The 13,555-nt window shown below is 52.4% G+C and overlaps 6 protein-coding genes across 6 annotated transcripts; 5 read left to right on the forward strand and 1 right to left on the reverse strand.

Moving 5' to 3' along the window:
- Positions 1–660: 660 nt before the first annotated feature.
- SNOG_03037 (hypothetical protein) lies at positions 661–2,482 on the forward strand (the record flags this gene model as incomplete). Its single annotated transcript, XM_001793574.1, has 5 exons — positions 661–952; positions 1,108–1,538; positions 1,615–2,111; positions 2,163–2,243; positions 2,302–2,482. The coding sequence occupies 5 exons, from the start codon at positions 661–663 to the stop codon at positions 2,480–2,482; spliced, it is 1,482 nt and encodes a 493-aa protein (XP_001793626.1).
- Positions 2,483–2,825: 343 nt separating this feature from the next.
- SNOG_03038 (hypothetical protein) lies at positions 2,826–4,132 on the forward strand (the record flags this gene model as incomplete). Its single annotated transcript, XM_001793575.1, has 2 exons — positions 2,826–3,239; positions 3,284–4,132. The coding sequence occupies 2 exons, from the start codon at positions 2,826–2,828 to the stop codon at positions 4,130–4,132; spliced, it is 1,263 nt and encodes a 420-aa protein (XP_001793627.1).
- A 1,398-nt stretch (positions 4,133–5,530) lies between these two features.
- On the forward strand, positions 5,531–8,971 carry SNOG_03039 (hypothetical protein; the record flags this gene model as incomplete). Its single annotated transcript, XM_001793576.1, has 1 exon — positions 5,531–8,971. One exon carries the CDS (start codon positions 5,531–5,533, stop codon positions 8,969–8,971), a length of 3,441 nt encoding a protein of 1,146 aa, XP_001793628.1.
- A 235-nt stretch (positions 8,972–9,206) lies between these two features.
- SNOG_03040 (hypothetical protein) lies at positions 9,207–10,165 on the forward strand (the record flags this gene model as incomplete). The annotated part of the gene is made up of 3 exons (XM_001793577.1): positions 9,207–9,341; positions 9,474–9,666; positions 9,744–10,165. The coding sequence occupies 3 exons, from the start codon at positions 9,207–9,209 to the stop codon at positions 10,163–10,165; spliced, it is 750 nt and encodes a 249-aa protein (XP_001793629.1).
- An 848-nt stretch (positions 10,166–11,013) lies between these two features.
- On the forward strand, positions 11,014–11,296 carry SNOG_03041 (hypothetical protein; the record flags this gene model as incomplete). The annotated part of the gene is made up of 2 exons (XM_001793578.1): positions 11,014–11,149; positions 11,202–11,296. The coding sequence occupies 2 exons, from the start codon at positions 11,014–11,016 to the stop codon at positions 11,294–11,296; spliced, it is 231 nt and encodes a 76-aa protein (XP_001793630.1).
- Positions 11,297–11,638: 342 nt separating this feature from the next.
- Positions 11,639–12,760, reverse strand: SNOG_03042 (hypothetical protein; the record flags this gene model as incomplete). Its single annotated transcript, XM_001793579.1, has 3 exons — positions 11,639–11,716; positions 11,776–12,407; positions 12,607–12,760. The coding sequence occupies 3 exons, from the start codon at positions 12,758–12,760 to the stop codon at positions 11,639–11,641; spliced, it is 864 nt and encodes a 287-aa protein (XP_001793631.1).
- Between the last annotated feature and the right edge of the window lie 795 nt (positions 12,761–13,555).

A 13,555-nucleotide genomic window follows, 5' to 3' on the forward strand; every position in this document is an offset into this window, starting at 1 on the left:
CGAACAGACCCCGCGCGCCTAGCAAAGAAGCTGGTGTCCACATAGTGCAAGAATATATATCAAGCTGTCTTGGACACCGATGAGACTTTAGGAAGCTTCAGGCAGTGCGCAATTGGTTGTGGGTGGAGTGTAGCAGCCGCGGTCTCACGAAGTTGCAACGTGTAGCATTACGTCCGGGGCCTGAAATCTCACAGGACCAGCTGAGAATTGCGCAAAGGGCTAGAGAAACAACGAAAGAAGCCTCCGGGATATGTACAGACAGAATTGGTATTTCTGCCTCCTGTCGTCAATGTACTCAGCTTGTTGTCCTCGAGGTGTTCTAACTCTCGGGAGTCCGCAGCACAGCCACATATGGCTGTGGCTTCTTATCGATAAGTCCAAGAACGACCGTGCTTCCATGTCAGTCCAGACTTCTTCATCGACAACCGACGGAGAATTACCCGCTGCACGGTCTCCTAGCGCGCGCCCTACCGTCAATCACACAAAGGCAGCCTGATCGGGTACTTTTAGACGTGCCCTTAGTCAAGAGAGCTTGAATGATAAATATGATGTTCCCTGTTTTCGTAGAAGGCTTCCTGAGCACCAGGACAGTCTGACTCCCAGTGCTCTCCACGTCTGTCTTCATACCTAAGGTACTCACCAGGAAATTGTTCGCCTACAATGTCGCGCACTGCAACGTCAATCGAGCTCATGGAATACCCTCAGACTCCATTAACAGATCCACCCAATGTGCATATCAAGGGCGACCGAGCTTCGTCTTTGAACGACGATGGACAGCCAATCATCGCTTCAACTAATGCCGTCGATGTCGAGCATTTGCAGGCACCAGGGAAAAGGACGACTGCCATTGTTCTTGTGACAGTTGTGTGTGTCACAATGATCAGTGCCATGCTCTCAGGAGTTACGACTGTTGTGTTGCCGACGATGGCGAGAGACTTGCAGCTTGCACCAAGTGTGCTCCTATGGTGATACTATCGAATCTATCTAATTGAGAGGAGCTGACGAAACTCAGGCCCGTATCTGTCTACGCGCTGACATGCGGTTGCACGCTGTTATTGCTAGGCTCAGTGTCAGATGTAATAGGTTCCAGGCCAATGTATCTGACAGGCTGCGTACTGCAGTCTGTGTTCACCCTTGCCTCTGGACTCTCCCGGACGGGCACTCAACTCATCGTCTTCCGTGCTCTTGGTGGTATCGCGATATCGTTCTGCTTACCCTCGGCAGTCAGCACTATCACGGCTACATTCCCAGAGGGCAAAAGCAGGAACATCGCGTTTGCTTCAATGGGTGGAGGCCAGCCCATTGGGTTCTCGCTCGGCTTGGTTCTTGGGGGGATATTTGCCGATACTATTGGCTGGCGATGGGGATTCCACCTTTGTGCCATTGTTAACACCATCATCTTCGTTATCGCACTGTTCGGACTGCCCAAGGTTGCAGACAAGCAGACTCAGGTGTTTCACAGACTCAGGACTGAAATCGACTGGGGTCGGGATAGCCATGGGAAGCATCTCTTTAGCACTGCTTTCCTACTGCTTTGTGTAAGTAGCTGGTATATACCCACGATGGACCTCGAATCTGACAAGATGCAGCTTGATCTCAGAGGACACTGCAAAGATCCGCGAAGCAACTACCCTCGGACTTCTCATCACCGCAATCGCTCTGATCCCTGGCTTCATCGTGTGGGTCGGACGCCAGGAGAAACTCGGCCGTCCAGCCGTGATTCCAAACTCTCTCTGGAAAAACCGCATCTTCAGCGTTATCTGTGTGGGGGTATTCCTCGTCTGGGGCGTCTTTAATGGCATCGAGACATACATGACGCTCTTCTTCCAAGACGTACAAGGTCTCTCTGCGCTCCAAACATCGATCCGTTTCCTTCCAACTCCTGTTGGTGGTATCATAGCCAACGTCGCAATGGGACTGATAGCCCACAGAGTGCGCGCCGACTACACCGTGCACATTGGCGTCTTCCTGGCTACTGTGGCCGCGTTGCTGATGTGCGTGATCCAGCCTGAGTGGACGTATTGGGTTTGCGCATTCCCAGCTACCTTCCTCATGCCGATAGGCTCTGACGTCCTCTACACCATCTCGAGTCTGGTAATCACTTCGGTGTTGTACGTCACATCAAATACCTTCGGGGTGCCATATTAAGCTGACATTCTCAGTCCTGCCCGAACACAAGGGCTTGCAGGAGGCGTCTTTAATACCATCGCGCAGATTGGCAAGAGTGTTGGACTTGCGACAAGGTGAGTTTCGATGTCAACGCCTTGTAGGTTGTCACTGACTTGGTGGTTCCCGTTGCAGCGGAGTGATTGCAACTAGCATCACAAGCCATTCACGGCACCAGGAGAAAGAAGGCCCAGAAGCGCTCATGGAGGGCTTCCGCGCTGCATACTGGTACTTGTTTGCGCTCAGCTGCGCCACTGCGGTCCTGTTCGCGTGGGGGCTGAGAGGCATTGGAAAGGTGGGAATGAAGCGAGAGTAGTCCAGGCTTTGCGTTGATAGGGTTTACATAGTTGTGCGCGCACTGTAACTGTAGGGAATGTAGGAGGCTGCAGGTATGCCCTTGCAATTTATTCTTAGCGAGCGAGACTCAGGTCCAGAGTGTAATGGTTGCACAGGGATGGCGCAAGGGCCGTCTGTTTGGGCAAGGTGAAACCAGCGATACGGGACCACCAAAAGTCAACGCGGCGCACTAGCCCCCAAGATCTCCACCTGCCAACAATGACCACATTGCGCCAGACACCATCTGCCTCGACTTGGACTCCATTCCTGCTTGATGGACTGAACCACTGTGCCGAACATCCACCGCTCGCTCCGCCGTCAACATGCTGTCCGGCCCGCCGCGTCTGATTCCCTTTGTGTTTGTGTTCCTGTGTCTTTGCTTTGTCTGGTGGTACCTCCATCTGCCAGGTGCAAGTGCAGGCCATGCGATATCAGGATGGGTCCCGAACCCCAAGCCGAAGACTGTCGCAACCCCCGCCTACAAGGGCGACCCGCTCGACTTTAGCATACTGCCCAAGTTCAGCGATGGCGCCCTGAAGCCGCCTGGCTCCAACTACACGGTCAAGATTGTGGTGCCCAAGACCAAGGACGAGGACCTTGGCTGGATGGAGGAGGAGATACCGGATGTGCCGCTGGTCATCTACGAAGTCGACAACCCCAATGCGGAACACAAGATCCCGAAGAACAAGGGTCGCGAGGCCATGGTGAGTGCGGTGGAAGCCGAGACATTTGGTCGTGTGAGAGTTGAGCGTTGAGAGCTGAGAGCTGACAATGGGAACAGGTGTACCTCAGCTACATCATCGACCACTACGACGACCTGCCCGACACAACCCTCTTCATGCACGCCCACCGCTACGCATGGCACAACAACATGCTCATGGGCCAAGATGCCGCCACCATGATCAAGCGCCTCAACCACGAGCGCGTCGCGCGCCTCGGCTACATGAATGTGCGCTGCCACCACGATCCCGGCTGCCCCGACTGGATCCACCTGGACCGCCCCGGCATCGACTTTGACTTCTACCACAAGCCCGAGGAAATCTACTGGCGGCGTGAAATCTGGGAAGAGATCCACCCGGGCGCGCCTATCCCGCCCTCAATATCCGGCACCTGCTGCGCGCAGTTCGCCGTCTCGCGCCAACGGATCCGCGAGGTGCCCATTGAGCGCTTCAAGCACTACCGCAAGTGGCTGCTCACAACCGGCATGGACGACCAGTTCTCCGGCCGCGTCTTCGAGTACATCTGGCACTACATCTTCACCGGCCACGAGGTCCTCTGTCCCGCCATGAACACGTGCTACTGCGATGGCTACGGCTACTGCTTCGGCGGGCAGAAGAAATTCGCCGAGTACTTCGAGATGCAAGACAAGCGTAACGCGCTGGCTGCCAAACTTGAACCATGGAAGCAGAAGGAAGAGGAAGCCAAAATGGCGGGTAAATCTCCAGAGTACACCCAGGAGGAGCGGAATGAGTTTACCGAAATAAACTACCAAGTCGTGAAATTGGACAGGCAGCTGGATGAGCTGAGAGAAGAGGCGAAGAAGAGGGGCGATGATCCGGCAAAGAGGAAAGAGGAGACGGAGAGCTATGACTCGTCGCATATATGGGATTATGCGCCGAAACACGATTAATGGCTGCATTTATGTATTCTTCATGATGCCTGGCGTTTCCTGGCGAGGCGTTTGGATGGTTGGTTGCATTGATGAAGGCCGCTTGCTGCATGGGTAAAGCAGCGTGCTCTGCGGATCTTAGACTGCTCTGCATGAAATACGCTTTGTTATCTGTCTTAATAGAATTATGGCGTGGAGGTGTTTGGACATAAACCCCCACGTTGTACCTACTCTATACGTCAAGTCACGTTGCATCAATGGAGGAGCCTTAATTCATGGACCTGCGTTAGCATTTTGCCTAACGCGGGAACAAAAGTATCCCCGATTCTGATTACATCAACATCGACCTTGTGGAAGGTAGAAGTTTGCTAGATAGTTCAAAAATCCCATGTTCTCTTCCCGAAACGCGCCTTGACGCGCGAGCACGTGCCGGCGGGGCAACGACGCGCCCGCTGCAATACGCGATCCGTACCTCTCACCATTCACCTTCACCTTGACGCCACTTGTGTAAATGCCAAGCACACAAATTTCTTCTTCTTCCATGTCGTATACAGACGATGCTTCATGGAAGTGAGTCTTCCTTGCCTGTTCATGGGTGGCTGGGAAGTGATTGCCCACCTGCCGGCTGCACTGGCGCCCTAACCTCCGAACTGCGACTGCTGAACCACCAATACTGCGCCAGCTTACCGCACTCATCCAGATCGCATACGTTTGCTTTTCCTTTACTGTCATAATGCTTGTTGACCTGAACTTGCGCGTGAGTCACTGTTTGCGATTTTGTTTGTAGGACTCGTTCACTTTGGTCCACTCATAAGGATATTCGCATTCACGGTCACTAAAACAACTGTGTCAGAATGGTTGCGTAGAAGAGCTTAGCTGTAATTTGAACTGCTTGCTCTTTGTTTGCGTCGCCAAAAATCTGTCCGCCATCTCCTAGATCTCGCTACACTGCTCGCGATTCCACCTCTGCGAGACCAGGCGCGAGTGTACTAGCTAAGATGTCGGACTTCTCCGATGCTATTGCTGCTGCACAGGCAGACTCAAGCAAACGACAACACAATGGGGCGCAAGGATCCTTGACAGCACATGTCAGCCAGGACGGCTCCTCAATCAATGATTTCGCGCGGTCGCATGCTCCGGGATGGACACCCCCGTGCCCTATCACACGGGAGGATGTGGCGTTGAAGTCTCTGAAGGTACTCAACCAATGTTCTCCTAATTAGATAGTGCAGCTAACGATAATAGACTCAATGGAACAAATTCGATACTAGGACTCCAGCATGGGATGGCTATCGTTCAAAACGACCAGTCATGGTCGCAGACCTTCATGACTTCGAGATCTACATTTGTCCAGATAGCAAGGCGAGAAGCTATGAGCTACTTGGCTTACATCATCTGGAAGTTCCCAGATCGAAAAAGATGTTATTCGATGGATTCCTCTGCATGGGTGGCGTAAAGCACTATGTTGAGGGCGTCCCGCTCAACGACTTCTCAATTGAGGGCTATGGCGACTCTGACGACCCCACGACTGCAACATATGTTCAGTCCGCTTCCGCGATGAAGGACCCAGCATATGACATCTGGTATAGGCTGAATGAACCCACTCCAGCCTATGCAAGACATCATCTTCCGTTCCTCTGGGTAGCCCAGTTAGCAAAGCACGTCCTAGATTTCCTGGATGCAAAAACGCGAGGGTCGATCGGTCTGGACCATTTTCGCTCTGCCTTCCAACCGTGGCTGACCGCACGATTTATCGGACAGACAACGTTCGATGAATGGTACCATGCTCTCCACGACCGGCGGGACTTCCGAGTCTGCGTCAACGCCTACATCGACTTCTTGTATCAACAAGCATACAACCTGCCAAATTCGCGCAGTTTGCTTGCTCATCCCCTATGGGCTGATTGCATGACTGGCGGGTTGGTTCAGGTTGAGCCACAGGAGCGCATCGCGAAAAGCACACTAGCAACACCTGACGTATATGCATGCTTCAAGCACATGTACTTCGGCAAGGTCATATGCCCAATTGCGCTGTCAAAGGGTGTCAAGGCACAGCAGCAACAGCGAAGCGCTGATATGGGGTTCATTGCAGCCGCAACTGGACCTGAAACAACACCGACACTTCACCCATACGTGCAAGCTCTGGTGCAGGTTGGCGATGTAGTTGCGTTTGATCCAGACAGAGCAGACAAGCAGAAGTGGCGAAACGCAGACTGGGAATGGCTATTGCACGTCACGGACGTTGAGTTGACGCAAAATGGTGCACAACGCCTTTTCGGGCTGTACCTATACAGACCTCGCGAAACCAACATCTTCATTGCCCAATATCCCCGTCAGAATGAACTCTTCTTCTCGGATAATTGCAATTGCGACGACGGAGCGCTACTGTCTACACATATCAAAGGACGCTATGACGTTGCATGGTCTCCGACAACTATACCATCGAGCGCGTTCTTTGTGCGGCAGACATACATCACACAAGACAGTGCTTTCACAACGTTTACAGAGGGGCATAAAATCTGCGAATGCAAGAAGCAACCATCGAAGGAACTCAAGAGTTACACGCGCGGTGAGAGCGTGTATATTACGAAACTACTCGGCGACAAGAAGGTTCTGGAGCCTGTTGTGTTTCATCAGTTACAAGAAGATACGGCTCATGTTATCGTACGATGTTTCGCCAGACTCGGCCGCGACCTGAAAGAACAAGCTACTCGCGTCCGGAAAGGCATCATAGCCGTGAACGAGCTGGTTCTAACTGATACATATGAGAGCGTTGCAGCATCGAGGATCGAGAGAAAATGCCATCTACGGTTTGTGTCCAAGAACGACATTCTGAACGATCAGATTCCTTTCCCATACAATCGCAAGGGTGCTGGCGACTACTGGTTTTTCTCTATGGGTCTATCGACGAAAGATGGAACACCACGCCTCTTGTACTTGGCTCGGCCGCCCTATTATTTCAAGAATGGTTGCGAAATTGGTACGGAGACAACCACAAAGCTAGTAGGTATGAGCTTATTTAGCGGCGGTGGCAATCTGGATCGTGGTATCGAAGAGGGCGGTGCAGTGGACGTTCAGACGGTGGTCGAATGGGACGCTGCGGCCATACACACGCAACGGGCAAATGCTCGAAATCCTACTACACAGCAATTTTTTTGTGGTTCAGTAGACGATCACCTCAGCATGGCAATTGCCGGTAGCGATGATCAGCTCGTCCCGTACATTGGCTGCGTCAACATCATTCTTGCAGGATCTCCTTGCCCCGGCTTCTCGACGTTGCAGCAGAACTTCACGAGTCCTCAGTCTATCAAGAACGCATCACACATTACGACAATCTGTTCCTATGTGGATATATATCGCCCTGAATATGCTATCTTGGAGAATGTCGTTAGTATGGCAGATACGCGGAAAGGGTTCGAAGATCAGAACGTCCTCAGTCAGCTCGTGGCTTTCTTTGTCTCTTTAGGCTATCAGGTCAACCAATACATAATGGACGCATGGACCTTTGGTAGCTGCCAACGACGCTCTCGGCTGATTTTGACCATCGCAGCCCCAGGCTTAGATATGATTCGGCAACCACTACATACTCACAGCTTACCGCCAGACGACACAGCTGCGAGGAGTCTGGGAACGCTCCCAAACGGACAGCGTTTTGGAGGTAGAGAGTACTACCCTACACCATTTACTCACTTTTCTGCAAATACTGCCACCTCAGACCTCCCTGACATAGGCAACGGCAACGTGCAAACGTGTATCTCGCACCCCAGTCATCGTGTGTCAGCCCAGCCAAGTCGCAAGGAACGAGCCCTGCTAGATCTCATCCCACATATTCCGCCGGGTTGCGGATACAGAGAAGCCTATAACCAGGGCATCATTCCGCTTGTATTGCAAAAGCCTGGTAAGGAGTCAGACAGGGCTTATCAACGGATCAGAAAGGCTGCCTTAATACCCACGATCACCACAGGCCTCAGCATCCAGGACTCGCGTAATGGAGCAACTGTACATTGGCAGCAGAACAGACCAATTACGATTATGGAGGCCAGACGCACTCAGGGGTATTTAGACCACGAGCCCATCATTGGTAGTCTTTCGGCACAGTACAGGATTGTTGGCAACGGAGTCGATCGACAGGTAGCATTTGCACTTGGGCGGGCTATACGGCAAGCCGTTATTGCCAACATGCAAAGAGGTCTAGGCTCCAGCACCTTCAGGGCGCCGACACTCGTCGACGTGGAGAACGATGACGATCATTTTAGTGACACAGCATCGATCCATTCCGGCATATTCATGAATGTGCCAACACCTCGGAATAGCGAAGCTCATACTACCAACGCATCGGCAATGTCATCGAAATGTTCACGGCGGATAATAGGCTCGACAGATGGCGATGTGAGTGACGAGACATCAGTCCCAGGTATTCTCGGCCTAGACGGTGCTTCAGATGCTCGAGACACGCCTCTTACAGCTCCTCGGCCGAACACCTCTGGTATTCTGTCCAGGGTGTCTACGACGATTGCCAACAGTATCAAAGGACTGGCTGATCGATCATTGCGCTACCAATCAACTTCAGCAACGTCTGTCATTTCAACACCATCACCATTCAAGCGAAGCCACGACGAGTCCTTGGACGAATCCAGCAACTTCACAACGGAGTCTTCCGATTGTACAAGAAAACAAATAAAGCTCAGCAATCATACACAATCAGACTCCTATAAAAGCGCTGAGACGAGTAGAAATACATGGAGGAGAGACAGGTCTCTGTCAAAGGCCCGCTACACGCGACATTCTGGTCTGGAGGTTGCCTTTACTCCCAAGCAGTGGAACAAAAGGCCTGAGAGTGAAGACTCGACTAGAAAGTGAAAGAAGAGGCAACAGAAGGCAGAATAGTAGCAACTCACGACGCGTGTGGTAGATATACCCTCATACTGTAGCATGAATGTGCCACATATTGAAGAAAACCCAAAATTTGTGCCGTCAATGCATGCTCAACGTAAGGTTTCCAAAGGCGGACTAGTGCCACCCAATCGCAGCTCCCCGCATGAAGAACCCAAAATTCTACGTTTGGCAACTCACAGCTTCTAGGTCAACAACAATCATGAGCTTCACCAAATTGAGTGAGATTGAGCTGCCGGCTGCTTTCGACGCCCATGTGCACTTGCGCGATGGTGAAATGTCGCAGCTCGTTACGCCGACGATTCGCCATGGTGGTGTGAATCAGGTATATGTCATGGTAAGCTAGCACCCTTGCACGTGCAGTTCGATACACATGTCGAAGTCAGAATTTCTGTCAATTCTTTCCAATCTTTCCAAATACCCCTTTTCGATTGTCATTACCATTGTTCATTTCTAAGTGTTGCTCCAGCCAAACTTGGTCCCTCCGATCACGACGGTCAAACAATGCCTCGAGTACCGCGACAGGTTGAGGGCCATTGAGCCAAATGTCGACTATCTCATGTCACTTTACCTGCATGAATCAATCACGCCAGAAGTCATCCGCGAAGCAAAGAAAGCCGGCATACACAGGCGTCAAGTCCTACCCAGCTGGCGTAACAACCGTAAGTGTTCCCACACCATGGACGCATCTAAGACACACACCTAACACCTCCACAGAATTCCTCCTCGGGCGTCCTAGACTACGAGTCCTTCTACCCCGTCTTCGCCGAAATGGAAGCGCAAAACATGATCCTCAATCTTCACGGCGAAGTCCCCTCCACCCCTCCCTCCACCACCCACTCCAAAGACACAACTTCCATCACCATCCTCAACGCCGAGCCCGCCTTCCTCCCGACTTTTAAATCCCTGCACGCCAGATTCCCCAACCTCCGCATCATCCTCGAACACTGCAGCACCGCCGCCGCCCTCGACGCCGTGCGCGCATGCGGGCCCAGCGTCGCTGGCACCATCACCGCGCACCATCTCTCCCTCATTATCGACGATTGGGCGGGTGATCCGTTCTGCTTCTGCAAGCCCGTGGCCAAGACGCCCGAGGACCGCGACGCCTTGCTTCAAGCTGTCGTGCGCAGCGGGGGCAAGTTCTTCCCTGGGCACGGATAGCGCGCCGCATGCGCAAGGGAGCAAGAGGGGCGGGGACAAAGTCGCCGCAGGCGTGTTTTACGCAGCCGTATGCGCTGGGGTATGTGTTGGATGCGTTGGAGGTGGGGGTGCAGAGGGGGGTTGTGGGCGAGGAGGAAGTCGGGCAGGAGGTTCTTGAGGGGTTTTTTGGGGGGTTGGGGGGAGGGCATTTTATCAGGGTTGGGAATGGGAGCGGGGAAAGGAAGAGAGGGGTTGTACTTAGGAAGGGAGGGGCGAGGGTTGTGGATGTGTTGGAGAGGGAGGGGTTGGGGGTGGGTGTTGTGCCGTTTAGGAAGGGGGAGGAGACGTGGAGTGTGGAGTGGAAGTGAACATCTCGAAAACCGAATCTGAAGTAGTTTTTCATAAAGTATGGAGATTTGATTAGATGGGATGGGATTTGGTGTTGTTAACGGTATCTTGATTTTCCTTCAGCCACAGTTTCAGCCAAACTTGACAAACGGCCCGAAAACTATCGAGCATCGCTCCCGCACCGCCATCGCCATCGATGCTGTCATTTCCCCACAACCGGATTGTCGGCACGCTTTCATTACACTGCCTCCCCACTTTTCAACCTTCGCAGAGAATCCTGATACAGCACCGTTGGGCCGTTCCAGACAAGCCACCATCGCCTATGTCCCATAACTATGACGGAGCCAAGACGCAGCATGTCATCGACCTCTCAGCATCTTGTTTCCAACACGAATACATGACAGTATTTAAGGAAGTGTGAATCACTGCTGTTTGGGTAGGAGAACTACCTGCACGAAATCAAACCTCTTCAAACCCATCTCACATCAAAATCAAATCTCATCCATATTCAAAAGAAAAAAATGTCTTCAACAAACAAGGTCTCTCACCAAGACATCACCGCCGCCGGCCTGTCAGAAGCAGACCAGAACATCAACAACTCCGTCGAGGACAAGAGCCACCAGGCAGCCGGCCACAAGGCGAACCTGAGCAACCCCAGTGCGCCGCTCCAGATAATAATACGAAACGTATATACTGACGATATGGACAGACACCAGCGCCGAGTCGAAGAAGCGATCGGAGCAGGCGCTCAAGGAGTTGGGCGGCGAGCAGGCTTTTTATGGAAAGCAGGGAAAGGGCGAGTAGGAGTTTGAGATGATTATGTATTTAAAGTAAACGGAATATGTATAATTATGGATCTGCGAGGTGTTCCAAAATGGCGGTGGCTCTTCTCGCCACTTATTTAGGTATATGGTTGTAGTGAACCCGAAACTCGGCTTCGCCTCTAGTTCATTATGAATCGTCTGAGGTGTCGAGTAAGATTCGTCCTTGTTCGGCCTAACCGTGTGTATTCCTTGTAAGTGGCCATGCTTGCAGAAATTTTGCGCGACTCGGGGAGGGTATAATGTTGAAAGCGCATCGTAGATCGTTCAGCCCCCTGCCGATGAAGCAATAGGGGCATTTAATAGCCCCGCTGAAGCCTCTTGTTCAAGCGACAGCTTCATTTCCAGCCACGAGTAGAAGTTTGCCGAATTGCAGAAACTCGCATATAGTCCGTCCCTTGCTCTGTGGCGTTGGATCGGCCCTTGGCCGCGGAACTTGACACTGGTGCCATGTTTGCTTACACTGCTGAGGAACTCTGGTATCGAGAAACTGGCGTATCGGTGATTACCGCCTGGTGTAACAACATTTGACGTGGCAAGGTAACGGTTGAGGGGCGCCACGAACTGCGCAGTCAATTCTGCAAAATGCCGTCTTATGATGGGTCCAATGTCACGTGTCTGATCGCCGAGCTTAAGCATGGCCTCGATTCGTGATACAACCAAAGGATCGGACTTTAGGAAGCGTTTCGGGGGCGTATGGACCTCAATGCCGCCACCTGGAAGGTCGAGCAGCGCGTTCCGACTCGACTTGTGGTGAATGGAGTGATGTCGCCTTGTTGGTACCGGGCCATCAAAGTTCTGGAGGTATAGAATGTGAGGTCGCATGCGATGGCTGGCCTCTGCCGCAGCAACAATGCGCTTAAGCAAGAAAGGGTTGGTAATGCCGATGATAAACGACTGTGGTGTGCCTCCGTCGATACCTATGCTCTTGAAATCGGCTTGCATAGTCATGTACGGCTTGACGACTCCAGCGTAAGGCACTGGGCAGATCAAGTCGAGCAGGGATGAGACTGCTTCGCTTGCGAGCTGTGGTGACTTGGCGATGACGATGATACTTTCGCACAAGACAAGCTTCTCGTACAGAACGTAGAGGTCTGTGATACGGTGGCATGAAATGCATAATGTTGTCCCATGATCCAATAGGCTCGTAAGCGTATATTGACGTGGGAGTATCTGAGATTAGAGGAGTCGGGCCTGGGAGCCCCTGCAGCGGGAACGAGCGGTGCGGTGCGATGTCTAATGTGACTATTGAACCTAGAAACGGTAGTTCGTGTCTGCCTATCCTTGGTGGACGCCAAGCAAACATCTGGTTGTACGCGGCTTGGAGAGTCACGGGATCACTGATGACGCCTGTTTCGGTCATCTTATGCAGTAGCTGATGGTGAAACGAAGGAAAGTTGTGATGCGAGATCATGACCAAGGTCCTCTGGTTGAAGCTGCGTTTCATCGAGTGGTCAAATTCCTGGCGAAAGACGCAAGTCCCGTAGAAGGTATCAGAGCTGCCATGGGGAGCGTTGGGCGAGCTAAGTTTGATGTCCGGTGAGTTGTTGGTGACTGCAAAGTTGAAGGCCAAGTCTTCTGCCGTTTCGGTGTTCTGCTGCTCTGGGAAGCTGGGCAGAATTAGAAGTGAGCATCAGATATGGCGTTGAAGGCGCACCTGTTGAAGCAAATTGCACTAAGGTCGGCGGTGGTAAAGGGTACATCTGGCGGATAGAGAATTTCTATTTCCGGACTAGGCACATTCTTAGCAGCTGTCCCAAAAGACTGGAGATCAATCTTACCTACCCGATGTCCACGTTGAAGTTGCAGACAATGCTGCCACTGTCAGCGCCGGCTTGCTATCATTCTGGCAACACTCACAAAGCCACGGCCCAATGCTGGAAACCGCCGGTGGGGATTACAGGATCTCGATCCATGTCTGTTTCCTGCCGCGAGCGTCGGTACGGTTGCACAATCTTTTTCAACTTTTCCATGTCGAGCCTTGGCCGCACCTGACATGTGCAGGTGAAGCTTCAGGAGGCGAGCGACCAGTGAGGCTGCAGTTAGTTGGAAGGCGCGCGAGGCGCTGGGGTCAGCGTATAGAGTCAGCTGTCGCTATGTGCTGTCATTTTCGGCGAATGGCGCGAGCGAAAAGAGAGGCGCGTTCAAGATGAAGTGCTTTGGGCACGACAGTGGAGGGCATGGTGCAATATTGCTTTTGAGTCTATCAGCGGGCTCGAGTGAGCTGGTGGCAGTGCGGTGC

Source organism: Parastagonospora nodorum, assembly GCF_000146915.1.
Source record: "Parastagonospora nodorum SN15 chromosome Unknown scaffold_4, whole genome shotgun sequence".
Classification (NCBI taxonomy): Eukaryota; Fungi; Ascomycota; class Dothideomycetes; order Pleosporales; family Phaeosphaeriaceae; genus Parastagonospora; species Parastagonospora nodorum.